The sequence below is a fragment of the Ochotona princeps genome, chromosome 16 (genome assembly GCF_030435755.1).
Source record: "Ochotona princeps isolate mOchPri1 chromosome 16, mOchPri1.hap1, whole genome shotgun sequence".
NCBI lineage: Eukaryota > Metazoa > Chordata > Mammalia > Lagomorpha > Ochotonidae > Ochotona > Ochotona princeps.
This window is the reverse complement of record NC_080847.1, coordinates 1,076,746-1,091,064: the sequence shown is the minus strand read 5'-3', so window position 1 is coordinate 1,091,064 and position 14,319 is coordinate 1,076,746. Positions and strand designations below refer to the sequence as shown.

The 14,319-nt window shown below is 59.4% G+C and overlaps 2 protein-coding genes across 2 annotated transcripts in view; one reads left to right on the top strand and one right to left on the bottom strand.

The window, feature by feature from the left end:
• The first annotated feature begins 1,064 nt into the window (after nt 1-1,064).
• MAP1LC3B (microtubule associated protein 1 light chain 3 beta) lies at nt 1,065-6,287 on the top strand. The gene is made up of 5 exons (XM_058674185.1): nt 1,065-1,211; nt 3,780-3,835; nt 4,545-4,651; nt 5,847-6,009; nt 6,044-6,287. Exons 1-5 carry the CDS (start codon nt 1,172-1,174, stop codon nt 6,053-6,055), a joined length of 378 nt encoding a protein of 125 aa, XP_058530168.1. The 5' UTR covers nt 1,065-1,171; the 3' UTR covers nt 6,056-6,287.
• A 4,744-nt stretch (nt 6,288-11,031) lies between these two features.
• The window catches only part of ZCCHC14 (zinc finger CCHC-type containing 14), a 43,807-nt gene continuing 40,519 nt past the window's right edge, over nt 11,032-14,319 (bottom strand). The window contains exons 11-13 of the mRNA XM_058674549.1: nt 13,738-13,878; nt 12,199-13,662; nt 11,032-11,279 (exon numbers count right to left, since the gene is read on the bottom strand). Of these exons, the coding sequence (XP_058530532.1) occupies nt 11,224-11,279; nt 12,199-13,662; nt 13,738-13,878 (1,661 nt within the window). The 3' untranslated portion in view covers nt 11,032-11,223. The remainder of the gene's footprint in view (nt 11,280-12,198; nt 13,663-13,737; nt 13,879-14,319) is intronic.

Here is a 14,319-nt window from a genome sequence, read left to right as displayed (position 1 = left end):
GGCGGTGACGTCAGGACGGATGGCGCATCCGGCCAATAGCTGCCCAGACGGCCCAGCCGCTGGAAGGCGCCTTCCAATGGGAAAGCGCGGAGGCGGGACGAAGGCGCCACGCCCGAGACGCAGCGCCGACCGCCGTCCGCCGCGCCCTCCATGTTGAGTGTGGCAGGCTTGTTTTTATTTTTGTTTTTGTGTGTGTGTGTTTTCTTTTTGCGCAGGCACGGTGTGGCTGACAGCGACATCCCCGACATCGCAGCCAGCCTTCCCCCACCGTCATGGTCCGTCCCTGCCAGGGAGATACGGACTGGAGTGAGAATGAGAACCCCAGCCCTGCCCGGCTTCCTGGGACGGACGCCTGGCAGTCTAAAAGCGCCATGAAATCCCCTAGAGCAGACTCTGAATCCAAAGAAGGAAACCACGGCTCGATCCCCAAGGATTATTTCAGAGAACAGTGTTGTCATGAGAGGAAAGCTCGCCCTGCGCCTGTCTCGGGCCGGCTGCCCCCGGTGCCCGGCGGTCGCCTCGGGAGGACCTCAGGGCGTCGAGGTGCCCGCCGGCCTGGCACCCCGGAGGGTCGGGCTGGGAGAAGCCTGGAGCCTGGGGCAGCCGGGCCGGCCAGGGCAGGAGGGAGGCCGGGGTCCCCAAGCCCGACTGCCGGGCGTCCCAGACCGTGGCCGCTTGTCTGTTCTAGAACGCGGCAGGGCTGTGCAGAGGCCAGAACTCGGTGTTGGAGAAAGCAGAAACCGAAGCGCAAACAGCCCCTTCCTGGTGGCCAGGGCCGTGCCTCCCCAGCGAGCGGGCGGCCAGCAGCCCGAGGCCGAGCTGGACGCTGGGCTTCTTCGCCCGTGCGTGTGCTCCGTGACTAATGCCAACAGCGTTTAACAAAGAGAGAAGCGGGGAACTGGGGCTCCTGTGCGGTGCCCACACGCCCCTCGGAGGCAGAGGGAGCAGGACGGCGCCCCACAAGGCCCCCACACCCGGGGACGGCGCCCCTCACCCGCCCGCCGCCCCGTCAGCCCGCGGTTTCCGCCACGCCCGCCATGGCGCCCGCCCTCGGCCGGCCCCGCCCCGCACGGTGACGCCACGCGGGTCACCTGACCGGGCTGCGGGCTGAGGAGACACAAGGGAAGACGCCGAGCCGGAGCCGCGACCCCTGCGCGCAGCTCCCCGCGCCATGCCGTCCGAGAAGACCTTCAAGCAGCGCCGCTCGTTCGGTGGGTGCCGGCGGCGCCGGGGCCGGGAGGGCCGCGGCCGGAGGGGCGTCCGGGGCCGGGGAGGCCGCAGGGCCGAGCCCGGGGTCCGAGGGCGCGGGCCGGCGCGGGGCGATGCGGGGCGGCGGCCTGCCGGGGCCGGGGGCGACCCTCCGGGGCCGGGGGCGCCCGGGGGACTTGGCGAGCCCCACGCCGAGCCCGCGGCGCCCGTGTGCGTGGGAGACGGCCTTTTCCAGCACCACACGAGCTGCACTTGTTTGCGGGTTGTTTATTTTTAGATCGTTCTGGGGAAAAAAGCAACAACGGCTCCCTGAGCAGCCCGCGTGGTCCTGCCCCGGCCGCGCTCCCTGCTGGTCCTGCCCGGGGCTCTCCGTCCAGGGAAGCCGCAGGGCGCACCCCAAACATCTGGGTGGGGCGCAGGGCTGGGGAGGTGGCACCTGGGGAGGTGACTTGGTGCCAGCACCCTGACTCAGAAACCGCTGCGTGCTAGGAGTTTCTTTGATAAGCCCAGGAGTTTCAAAGCCAAAACCCAAGCTAACAGTTTTATTTATATTCAGTCTTTGCAGATGTCCTGCTGTGTTCTGTAACAGCAGATCTGTTGGGAGTTACTGACTGTGCTAAACTTGGGTCTGAAGCGCTTCTGCAGAGTTTGTCCCTGGGCTGGCCGGAGAGCAGCTGCTCCCGCGGGCAGGCTGGACACACTGGCCCAGCAGCCAGGCCCTCTGCCGCCCTCGACGGCTGGCACGGCCTGCAGCTTGAGACTGGGAGCCTTAACGCTTCTCTGTGAAATACACTTTTTAAAAACACTTATTTATTTTTATTGGAAAATCAGACATACAGAGGAGGAGAGACAGAGAGGAAGATCTTCCATCCAATGATTCACTCCCCAAGCAACCGCAACAGCCGGAGCTGAGCCAATCCAAAGCCAGGAGTTCTTCCTGGTTTCCCACGCAGGTGCAGGGTCCAGAGGCTTTGGGTCGTCCTTGGCTGCTCTCCCAGGCCACAGGCAGGGAGCTGGATGGGAAGTGGAGCAGCTGGACAGGAACCCATATGGGATCAGGGAGTGTGCCAGGCGAGGATTCATCCCCTAGCCTACTGCCCTGGGCCTGGAAATTTTACTTTAAATGTGCTAGGATATCTCAAAGCAGCTTCATAAGTGATGTGTTGAAACAACACTCCTGTAGGCAGCTCTGAGGGAGGAGCAGCAGAGTCTTTGTTTTTGTTTACTCTTACTGGAAAGCAGATAAGGTGTGCAGAGAGGAGGGGCAGATGCTTTCAGCTGAGCCCATCTGGAGCCAGGAGCTTCCCGGGCTCCCATGCGAGTGCAGGGTCTCATGGTTTTGGACCGTCCTCCGCTGATGGGAAGTGGAGCAGCTGGCCCTGGCAGTTGCAAGCAGAGGATTATCCAGTTGAGCCATTGTGCTGGTGGGCGTGTGTGAGACAGAGAGAAAGGGGGGCTGCCAGAGGTGGACATTCCGTCCCTTGGCTCCTGCATTGGCCACAATGGCCGGATGAAGCAAGAAGCCAGGAGCGCCACCCAGCTCCCTGCCTGTGGCCTGGGAAAGCAGTCGAGGATGGCCCAAAGCCTCGGCACCCTGCACCTGCGTGGGAGACCCGGCAGAGACTCCTGGCTCCGGATCGGCTCAGCTCATTTTTATTGGAAAAGCAGATATACAGAGAGGAGGAGAGACAAAAAGATCTTCCGTCCGGTAATTCACTCCCCAAGCGGCTGCAATGGCCGGAGCTGAGCTAATCAGGAGCCAGGAGCTCTTCCTGGTCTCTCACATGGGCACAGGGTCCCAAGGCTTTGGGCCGTCCTCGACTGCTTTCCCAGGCCACAGGCAGGCAGCTGGATGGGAAGCGGGGCTGCTGGGATTAGAACCAGCGCCCATATGAAATCCCGGCACGTTCAAGGTGAGGACTTTAGCCGCTAGACTATCGTGCCAGGCCCAGAGACAGCTCTTGCATGTATTGGTTCCCTCCCAGATGGCCGAGGTGAGGAGCCAGAGCTGCAGGTTGAAGGCAGGAAGCGGTGGGTCTGCCACCTGGGGCCAGGGGCCGAGCACCCAGGCCACTTCGTTAGCTTCCTAGGTGCGCTAGCAGAGAGCTGCATTCAAGTGGAGCAGGCAGATGTTGAATTCGCATCCCGAATGAATCGAGTCCTTCAGAGCGGCCCAGCTGCGGCTGTGGCGGCCACTTGGGGAGTGAACCCGTCTGTCCTGTGAATCTGCCTTGCTAATGAAAACAATATGTAAGTATTAAAAATCAAAGAGAAAATTGCTGGCTCCTGGTTTTGGCTCAGCTCAGCTCCAGCCCTTGCAGCCCTCTGGGGAGTGAACCAGCTGATGGAAGGCCTGTCTCCCCTCCCTGTAAAACCTGCCTTTCAAATAAATACATCGGGGGTAGGTACTGTTTATTCTTGGTCTTGTCACACCACCCGCTAGTGCCACGTTATCTGTGGCTCGTGGCCTTCGGTGTTGGTGCTGTTTGGGTGCGGGCCTTGCCGCCGCCGAGCCCGCCCTGCTGCGTGGACGCGCTGTGCTGACGTCTAGTCTGCTCCTCTTCTTGCAGAACAGAGAGTGGAGGATGTCAGGCTCATCCGAGAGCAGCACCCGACCAAGATCCCGGTAGGTCTGCCGAGTCCCTGTGGGCTCAGTGACGTCGGGTGCACACCTGCCGTCTGAGCCCCGAGTCCACGTCACGCTGGATGGCTGCGTCCTAAGTACTGTTCCTCAGCTCCTTCAGCTGAAGTCTGATTTTGCTGCCCTTAGTTTTATACACTTAAGTCAAATTTAATTATTTAGAGAAAATGGAACCGGGGGGCTAGACAGAAGGCAGAAAGCAGTAACTCTGGACTTGAACTTTAAAATTCACTGTGGCCTGGCCGACCTCGGAAGGCTGGAGGGGAAGTTGCAGAGGCGGAGGTGTGGGGCCGGGCGCCAGCATCTGCTGTGTCCTTGGTGTGGCCCTCCCACAGGCTTTCTGGGGCAGGGGGTTTGGAGAAACGGCTTCAGGGAACTACACAGGTCCCAGGCTGGGTGCCAGGTGCACCTAGCCGTCTGGGCTGGCTCACTGGATTCCCACGGGAGCTGCAGGTCCCCGCGCGTTCGAGGCAGGCCGCGCTCCCCAGAGATACTCGCGCTCTGCAAGCCCTCTTGGCTTTGGCATCAAGTCTTAGGATGACTAGTATGTATTTCTTGGTTTCAGATTCAAATGGAACAAAGGGCCACGTGGCTCAGTGTCCTTCTTAAGAGGCAGCGGTGTGAGCTGGGAGGCCGCTCAGCCGTGCTGCCACGTGCCGGTCCCGTATCTAATGGTCCTTCTGGCTTCTCACAGGTGATAATAGAACGGTACAAGGGGGAGAAGCAGCTTCCTGTCCTGGATAAAACCAAATTCCTCGTTCCTGATCATGTGAACATGAGTGAGCTCATCAAGATCATCAGGTATCCCAGCGACCCCCGTGTCCCCCTGCCTGTATCAGTCAGCGACCCCCGTGTCCCCTGTCTGTATCAGTCAGCGACCCCCGTGTCCCCCTGCCTGTATCAGTCAGCGACCCCCGTGTCCCGTCTGTATCAGCGACCCCCGTGTCCCCTGTCTGTATCAGCGACCCCCGTGTCCCCTGTCTGTATCAGTGACCCCCGTGTCCCCTGTCCCCTGTCTGTATCAGTGACCCCCGTGTCCCCCTGTCTGTATCAGTGACCCCCGCGTACCCTGTCTGTATCAGTGACCCCCGTGTCCCCCTGTCTGTATCAGCGACCCCCGTGTCCCCTGTCTGTATCAGTGACCCCCGTGTCCCCTGTCTGTATCAGTCAGCGACCCCCGTGTCCCCTGTCTGTATCAGCGACCCCCGTGTCCCCTGTCTGTATCAGTGACCCCCGCGTACCCTGTCTGTATCAGTCAGCGACCCCCGTGTCCCCCTGTCTCTATCAGTGACCCCCGTGTCCCGTCTGTATCAGTCAGCAACCCCTGTGTCCCCTGCCTGTTCAGTCTCAGATAAGGGCTGGGCTCGGGTCCCTGTGGTGCAGGTCAGCAGGGCTGGGCGTTCTTAGCTGTGCCCAGCAGCCTTGGCCAGCGGGCATTCCCTACTGGGCAACGGCAGTGAGTGGAGGCCCGGCTCGTGCCCCCCCGTCATGTTTGCATCCGTTTCTCACGAGAGACCCTAAGAGCTTTTTTTTTTTTTTAAAGATTTATTTTTATTGGAAAGTTAGATTTACAGTGAGGAGAGACAGAAGGATCTTCCATCTGCTGGTTCACTCCCCGAGTGGCCACAGTGGCCAGAGCTGAGCCGATCAAAGGCCAGGAGCTTATGCAGGTCCCAGGGCTCTGGGCTGTCCTTTACTGCTTACTCAGGCCCCAGGCATGGAGCTGGAAGGGAAATGGAGAAACTGGGATATCAACCAGTGCCCATATGGGATCCCAGTGGATGCAAGGCGAGGGCTTTAGCCACTAGGCCACTGCGCCAGACCCACCCCCTAAGAGCTCGAGACTGATTTCAAGGGAGCCCAAGGCAGGAAGCATCGTCACTGACTGGCTCCTGGTGACCCTGACTGCAGCCTTTCCGGCAGCCCAGCGCCCCCTGCAGGGAGGGACCTGGAGCACGTGCCTGTGGGGCTGACGCATCGCGCGCTGTTTCAACAGGAGGCGGTTACAGCTCAATGCCAACCAGGCCTTCTTCCTCCTGGTGAACGGGCACAGCATGGTGAGCGTGTCCACACCCATCTCGGAGCTGTACGAGAGCGAGAGGGACGAGGACGGCTTCCTGTACATGGTCTACGCCTCCCAGGAGACGTTCGGAAGGCAGGCGTCGGGGTGAGCAGGAGACGTTCGGAAGGCAGGCGTCGGGGTGAGCCTGCGCAGCGCACCTCGGAGCGGCAGAAGGGCTGTCTAGTCGGCCTCACGTCGGCAGGCAGCAGAGTCCGCCTGGGCGTGTTAGCCAGTTGTTTTTGTATTTCAAACAAGAAAACAGCTCCAACCAAGTACATCCAGCTTTGGGAAATTATTATTTAATCTAGGCTGTCTTGTTTTCAAATTTCAGGAGTTTAAAAATAAAATACCTTGCATTCTAAGTTGCCAATAAAATAGGCCTTGGAGTGGTTTGAATGCTCTCCCCTTCCCAGTGACTTCCAGGCCTGCAGAGCTGCGTCTTCTTGGGGTCGTGGAACCTGCTGCCTTGTCCTAGGGGAAGCCCCTCAGCGTTAGTTGTCAAGCACAAGCCCCAAAGCTACGTTTGCCCCCACGTGGCCGCCACGCAGGGCCCACAGAGGTGCAGGGGCGGGCAGCGCTGGCCCTTGACTCCCGGCAGCAATACCCCAACCCCGGGCCTCTGCGGCGCCTGTGGCCCGGCCGCCTCCCTGGAGCCATGCACAGAGCAGCACCGCCTGGGACCTGGAAGGCTTTGGGCTCAGGCCGGCTCCTTAGGGCCCAGAGAAGAGGGTGGATTCGCTTCTGCCAGGGGTTTTTCTCTAAGAACTCAACCCAGGCCTGCTCTGGTAAATAAACAATTGGTGCAAAAATTTTTTCTTTTGTCACTAGCGGAAACTACAGAATGAAGCACTGAGGCCCCCTCCCTGCCCAGCTCACAGCTAAGTGATCTGTGGCCTCTGTTTTGCTTTTTTGTTGCTGCTCAAGGTGTCCTGTTTGTAAGCGTAGTCAGGTCGCCCACCATCGGGAGCTCCCTGCCGCCCCCGAGTGCATGTCCACAGGTCCGGGATGTGTGTCAGCCAACCCAGAGTCCATGAGCACGGGGTCACTGCTTGCTGATGTCGGGAGCAGCATGGCTGTCCCACCTGTGGGGGCAGAGAGCAGCGTGGCTGCCGGGCCTGGGCCGGATCAGCACAAGGCCCCGCTGCATGCGTGCATCCGCGGCTAACTCTGTTTTCATGCTGTGTACATTCTGGCCAGTCTGTCGCGTTGACATTGTATATGCCATTATAAGACATTCTGTGACTATTGTGTGAGCGTTAAGGTCCCTGTAAGGAGTTTATGTTAACAAGGCTGACCTGCACATCAGTGGGTGGTCACTTTCTTAATATTTTCATGAATTAAGGTGAATAAAGGCACAGCTGAAAACGGGCTCAATTTAACAGGATTGGTCCTTCAGACTTCCGTTTCTGTACGCTTTGGGGGGGGCACTCTCCAGGAGGGACACCCTTCCCTCCCCCAGGGGAGCCACAGGTGTATTCCAGCAGACAGGCAGAGGGGTGCGGAGCGTGTGAGGCCTGCGTCAGCTCTGTGTGGGTCAGACAATGTTTAGAAAGCTCTGGATCCAGATCAGGTTTAGGCTGGCGCTTCGTGGGAGGGGTGGGGACTGTGGGTCCTGCGAATGCGCACCTTGGGCCACAGTGATGGGAGGGCCAGCTGGACCTCCCGGCTTCGCCCTGGCCCAGCCTGGCTGTGGGAGGTGTTGGGGGAGTGAACAAGCTGACAGATTGCCGTCTCTCACCTTTCAAAGAAGTAGAATAAAAATTAAAGCCACAGTGTGATTTTGGTACAACATAGCAGTGGCACTATGAAACACACAGGCTCCCACCTCAAATGTCAGGGGCGGTACCTGGTGCCCCAACCACAAGCAACACTGGGCAAAGTGGCTTTGTCCCACTGCCACCACACACCCCGGCAAGGACACTGGGCCAGCCTCACGACCCCCACCCTCCCAAGGTACCCGAGACCTATTCCCACCAACTGTTTTAACCCACAAAGTTTTTTTTGTTTTATTTCTATTTAAAGTTAGAGAGGAGAGGAAGATCTTCCATCTACTGGTTCACTCCCCAAGTGGCTTCAATGGTCAGAGCTGCGTCAGTCTGAAGCCGGGAGCTACTTCTGGGCTCCCACACTGGTGCAGGGGCCGAGGACACGGACGGGTACCCATGTGGGATGCTGGCGCTGGCAGGTGCAGGATCAGCCCGTCAGGTCTCCACGCAGCCTCAGGAACAGTGTCCCTTGCGTGGGAACACCAAGGGTTAGCGTTTCCCTCTGAGACACAACTGATGAGATCCAACGATGGGTCTTCCTTAAAATTTTTATTTTCAGTACATTAAATTTACTCATAAAAACATTCTAAAAATGTACAATTTTTCCTTTTTAACAAAGTATAATAAAACATAAAAATCCCAAAAACAGAATACTTGACATTTACAATTCAAAATCAAATTAGCAGAATATTAAATATTTACAAAACTATATCTTTTAAAAATATTTATAAAGTTACATGCAATTTTGTAGAATTGACAAAAGAATGGCTCAAAAATGAGTTTTCCTTCATTCCTAAAAAGAAAACATGTCCAAGAGAAGCTGTGAAGGTTTCAGTCTTGGTGCCAACACCGGCTGTGCCCACGGGCCGGGCAGGGCACCTGGCTCGCTCCCGCAGCTCGGCGTGGCAACCTGAACCTCTGGCCTCCACCAGCACAGTATATGGTTTGCTAGAATATTGCGAGTTTTAGTAAAAGATGCTCACTTTCACTCAGACCCTTGGGACTGTGAACCACTGGCTTCACGTGCCCCCCACTCACCCCCTGGGCATCTCCTGTGCCTTGGAGGCCGCTGGTCGCAGAGTGAGTGGGGGCGGAAGCCTGGGTCAGGGCCCCTCCTGGAGACCCCCTCCTGGAGACCCCCTCCTGGAGACCCGCCGCTACTGTGCCGCAATACGTCATCTGTAGTGTGCACGGACTATGCTGACTCCTGGCAATAAAGGACCTAGAGTTCTAAATACTGAAGGGAAATACAGGACCTACAACTACTATATTAACAAGCTGACATAGCTTCCGGCGGGCAGAGTGCTGGTTTGGGAAATGCTGTGTCTTGTCTAAGTGCTGGCTCCCGCCCCTCCGCACTCTCACTTTCCGATTAGAAAACTGTGTTGCTCGGGCACCAAGACTCCGAAGTCCCTTTGTCCCTCCGGCCCCGCTGGGAGGTGACGGAAGCACGGGAGAAACGGAGACTCCACAGCGCCCAGCACAGGTGGCAGCCCACGGCCGCCCCGCGAGAGCGCTGCCAGTCGAGGCTGCCACCTGGGGCTACGCAGGACCCCGAGGGCTCAGTCCGTTTTCTGTTTTAAACTGACGGAGTTTCCTGATGAAATGCAAAACGCTCTTTCGGCTTCTCGACTTTGGTTGCTTCTGGAGAGGAATCATCAGAGAATCCTGCTGGCCGACAGTGTCCAGTCCGAGGCGGGGGTCACCCAGGAGCCGTGGCCGCCTCCAAGCCCAGGGTCCTCGCCCCGGCAGCCCCCCGGAGGTGTCACGCTGCACACGCACGCCTGTCGAGACGGGCGGGCGACCCACCGGCTTGCCTCAGCTCAGTCACACGTCTGATCCAATTTCCTGTGGTAAGGTTAACACTTCCCCTATACTGATCACTAAAACCAAAAACTGAAATGATTTTCACCTTTGCTATGGCCACTTTTCAACAAATCCACTGTGTTGAAGTAGGATTTATTTAAAATACTTCTTTGTTAAAAAAAAGGAATTTGAAGTTTGGCTCTCAGCACACATCCGGGCCACCGCCCACGGCCTCAGAACACGGAGGCGTCAACATCACTGAGCACGCCTAAGTCACGTTCAACCGGAAGCGCCAGTTGAAGCGCCAGTTCTCGTTAAGGCAAAATTGTGTCAGTAAGTATGTTGACATTTCGTAGTGTTTCTGACCGAGAGGTCCACGAACCAGTCCCCTAAAGCCACTGCCCTAAGCATCCCCGGGCTCCCGAGGACGCCACGGGCCGTCCTGCATTGCATAGAAACAAAAGTACCAGACTCTGCGCAGAACTCGGAAGCCGCCCGAGAAATGGGGCGAGTCCGTCTCAAGGACACGGACCTCCAGACCCCCCATCCCCAGGGCTGCTCTGCGTCATTCGACGTAAGGTCAGCTGAATGGAATGGAAAATTTTCAGCCGGAAAGTCCCTGGCACGACCTTAACCCACCAGTATCTTAACATTGAAGGCTTCAGCATTTTCAATAAGATCCCTTCACCCAGGACGGCTGAAGTCCTGAAATTCCAGACCAGATGCTTTCATCCCATCCGGGTCAGTCAAAGACCTAGAGAGGGGACTTTACTTCCTGTCTTAAAACGAACCCAAACTGGTGCTTGCAAGCCTTGGGCTCCGTGTGGGCTGAGTGGTCTCCCTGTCTACTCTCCACTGAAGTCCCCCAGGATTTAACGGGACTGTCAATCAGTACCCAGGCTGATACCAAACAGGCTGACAGGGGAGAATGCCACACCTTTCGCTCAGACATTGAAGGACTGTATTCTTGTTGAAACGTCTCTCTCGAGTGTGGATCTGGTAGCAGTGTGAGCTACGACAGCGTGCACCCCTCAGAGGCAACCGGGGAGCCGTGCCTCACTGCGTGTCCGTGAGCTCCCGCGTGGTGTTCCCGGGGGAGGAGGGTCCGGGCACCTCAGTGCTCCCGTGTCTGGCCCTCAGGAGCAGGTGCTGCGTGTGGCCAGCGCAGGCTCACCAAGAGGGAGCCAACACTGGACTCGGTGCCAGGCCGACGGCCTGCCGGTGCCGACTCGCGACCCGGACTTCCGGCAGGCCCCGCACTGACTGGGCTCAGGAGTTCGTCTCCTAGAACTGCAGCTGTATCAGGTCCCATTCTTCTGTAGTGCAATCCGTAAGAATCCCAGAGATTAGTGCCTCATCGCTTTAGCGAAAAACAACAAAACAGGCGACATTTTCCTTAACCCGGGGGGGCCAGAGTCCGACTGCGGGACCCCACCCTGATTGCGTAGCTGCCCTGGAATGACGTGAGCCTGGAGGACCGAGACGTGTGGTGCTGCGCACGGCGTCGTCCGCCGCCCCGGAGATGCCTGCTGGGCAAGGCCGACGTCCAGCTCCGCTCGAGGATTTGGCAATGAATCGAGTGGGATGCGTGTCTACGCTAGGTTTTCTAGCCAGTCTAGTAAAGTAAAGCACCTTTGGATTAAACATATTAAGCTCGACAGCAACTAGACGTGTCAGTTTGTATTTAATTTTCCCTATGTCTCCATGGCTTAGCGATGTTCTGTCGCCAGAGAAAAACATCAATCGGTGGAGTCCAGGCTCTCTGCTGGGGGCGCATACTTCAACCTGAAAGTACCTGCAGAGGGGAAAGACACGACACGGGGTCACTTCACTGCTGCCCACACCCGGCTGCTGGGAAGCTGGGGTCCAGCCACCTGGGGCGCCCCTGGTCCCCGGGCCGCAGCCCCAGCCTGGACAGCACTCTACGGTGCATGCATCCGGCCGGGAAGTGACCGATGGCAAGGTGACCGTCCACTCCTGGGACTCAACCCTGCACTGCGCAGGAGGCCCAAGGGACACAGCCTAGCTCCAGGAAGAGCCCACGTGGCAGGGCCACCAGGCCTAAGTCACAGATGCCTCCCGCCACAGGCTCCGGGCGAGCACGAGACGGGCAGCGGGGAGCCCTTGGCAGCAGTCGGGCCAGGCCGCGGGGCTCAGCATCGGCCTCCAGAGCCCAGGTGCTCTCCGGCCCAGCACCGCGTGCACCAGAGCCGCAAGGACCTGCTGTGGTCACCAACCATGCATGCACTTGAACCTAACCAAGGAGACCAAACAGGCATGCAGGCAGCTAGTGCAGGGCTCTGAGGGAGGCTCTGAGGGCGGCTCTGAGGGCGGCTCTGAGGGCGGCTCTGAGGGAGGCTCTGAGGGAGGCTCTGAGGGAGGCTCTGAGCGCGGCTCTGAGGGAGGCTCTGAGGGAGGCTCTGAGGGCTCTGAGGGAGGCTCTGAGGGAGGCTCTGAGGGAGGCTCTGAGGGAGGCTCTGAGGGAGGCTCTGAGGGCGGCAGCAGCTCCCTTCTGTGGGGTCTCAAGTGTGAGGCTGCGCACTTGCCAAGGAGGTGGGCGCCTGGCATTACACCCTCCTGGCCCCAGAGGGCAGCGTCTGCAGGCACAGACTGAGTCCCACAGGGGTCCTTCCTCCTGGAGACAAAGCCACCATTCAGAGTCTCTGCAAGCTGATTAGCTACAGCACGCACGCTTGTGTGTGCCACCCCCGTACCTTGCCGATTGAAATCCATGGACGGCTGCTTGCAGTCCTGCGCACGGTGACCCGTGGCCCCGCAGTTGTAGCACGACAAGTTCCCACTCTTCTTGTGACTGGAGCCATTGCTGCCACCCACCAGTCCCTGCGCTTGGTACATGCCCGCAGGCCCCGCCATGAAGTTCTGCATGGGCGGCACAGCAAATGTGGACTGGCCGCCCAGGACGGGCTCCGTGGGGACACTGCTGCTGTAGGGCGCGTGCACCACGGGGAAGGCGGAGCCTCCGCCATACTGCTGCGCGCCAACGTAGCCGTTGCTGCACACGGGGCTGAAGGGCAGGAAGGGAAGGGTAAACACGGACGGCCCGGAGAACGGGTGCTGGAAGTAGTTGGCGTAGCTGACAGTGAGGCCGCTGGAGCCACAGCTGCCACTGCAGCCACAGGATGTGCACACGATGCAGCCGGGCGGGGGCGGCGCGGGCTGCGGCGGTGCTGGGGGCTGCTGATGGTGGTGGTGATGGTGGTGGCCCTGGCTCGAGGCGGCAATGTTCCCCGTGGAGCTGCCACCCCCAGCACCGCTGCTGTAGAAACTGTTCTCTGGGACAGAAGCGAGCGCAGGACTCGAGCTGGGGGCCGGGCAGCTGGGCAGCGTGGCCATGTTAGCAAAGGACGTGGCGGGGAGGCTGCTAGAGGAGGCAGCGTTGCTGCTGGCACAGAAGCCGGCCTGCAGAGGGCCCACGGGCAGACTGCTCACTGAAGGAAAGGCAACTTTGGTGCTGGCTGTGTAGAGAGCATTCCGGGGGCTGATGACGGCGGGGGGCACGCTGAGCTGCACGTTGCTGGGACAGGACGTCTGCCCGGACATGGGGGTGTCTGCAGGAACCGAGGAAGACAGCAGCAGCTTGATGGGGGGCCGGGCCACGTGCAGCACGCTGCTCGGCGTCCCCGTCGCGGCCGTGCTCGTCTCCCCTGCCAGGGCTGGCTGCTGCGCTGTCTTCAGCACCCTGTCCAGTGTGGATGCGTGTACAACTTTGGCCCGGGGACCGAAGGAGACTGCGGGGGACAGGGAGCTGCTCTCTGAAAGTCCAGAGAGGACCTGCATGGGCTGATGGGGCGAGGACGCAGGCAGCACATCCATCATGGCACCGCCGAAGCTCTTGTCCACTTTGATGCTGCCCCTTGGCCCGGACCCTTTCCCCCTCTCCTCGAGAGACAAGAGCGAGTGCACAGACGACGAGAGGAGCTTCATGTCTGAGCCACCCCTCTCGGGCTTGTGCACAGAGCTCAGCATCCGGATGGGTGCCAGGTGCGAGGCGGCAGGCAGCATCTGCGGGGGCAGGGGGTGGTGCGCCGACGGGCTGGAGCCGGCCTCATTCTGCACAGGGAGGACCTGGGCCGTGGGCCTGGCTGCACTGGACGTGAAGTGGTTCAGCAGCATGACCGGCTTCTCCTTCTCAGAGCCCTCCAGGTGGATCTCCACACCTACAGGGACAAGCACAGCATCAGCCAGCTGCGGCCCAGCAGCCGAGGGCAGCCCCTCCCCAGCCGCGCCCTTACGTCGCTCATTCTCCTCTGCGCTGTCCGAGCTCTCTTCCCGGGCCTGCACACCCCGCGGGCTGGAGGAGGAGCTGGAGTACTCAGAAGAGCTGCCTTCCCGGGGCAGCTGGTGAGAGGCCTGCTCCACGTCCACCCGCAGCTCTGCAAAAGAAACACAGCAGGGTCCCAGATACCCGCTGTGCACCTGACCCCACAGGCCAGAGGAACCGGGCACCCCTTCCAAAGTCACCCCTTCCAGAAGGGCCCTGAGGCTGGTGCCCACACACCGCCCAGGATCCCAGGCCGGTGACCCCGCCACCACTGGCAGGGCCCGTTTACTAAGCGGCTGACAGAACACCCTTTAGTGAAACAGTCACGGAGTAGGGGCACTGCCATCTCCCCTTTCTGTTCCCATCATACAAGGGAGGAGGAAGAAGATGCAGTTGAGAAATCAAATCCCTAATGATCCACACCCCCAGAGCAGAAGGCAGGTGGTGTGGGAGGGAGGCGCACAACCTGGACAGAGCTCCCCCACAGCCGGCTCTGTGTCTGTCCACGGCAGCCCTGCTCGGCTCTGTGTCTAACTGGCTGAATAACTCAAGT

Bases quoted from the DNA above. Each gene is read 5' to 3' on its own strand.
- MAP1LC3B (XM_058674185.1), top strand. From the start codon at position 1,172: ATGCCGTCCGAGAAGACCTTCAAGCAGCGCCGCTCGTTCG. The intron at 1,212-3,779 runs GTGGGTGCCGGC...CTCTTCTTGCAG, and splicing joins CAAGCAGCGCCGCTCGTTCG to AACAGAGAGTGGAGGATGTC. The intron at 3,836-4,544 runs GTAGGTCTGCCG...GGCTTCTCACAG, and splicing joins AGCACCCGACCAAGATCCCG to GTGATAATAGAACGGTACAA.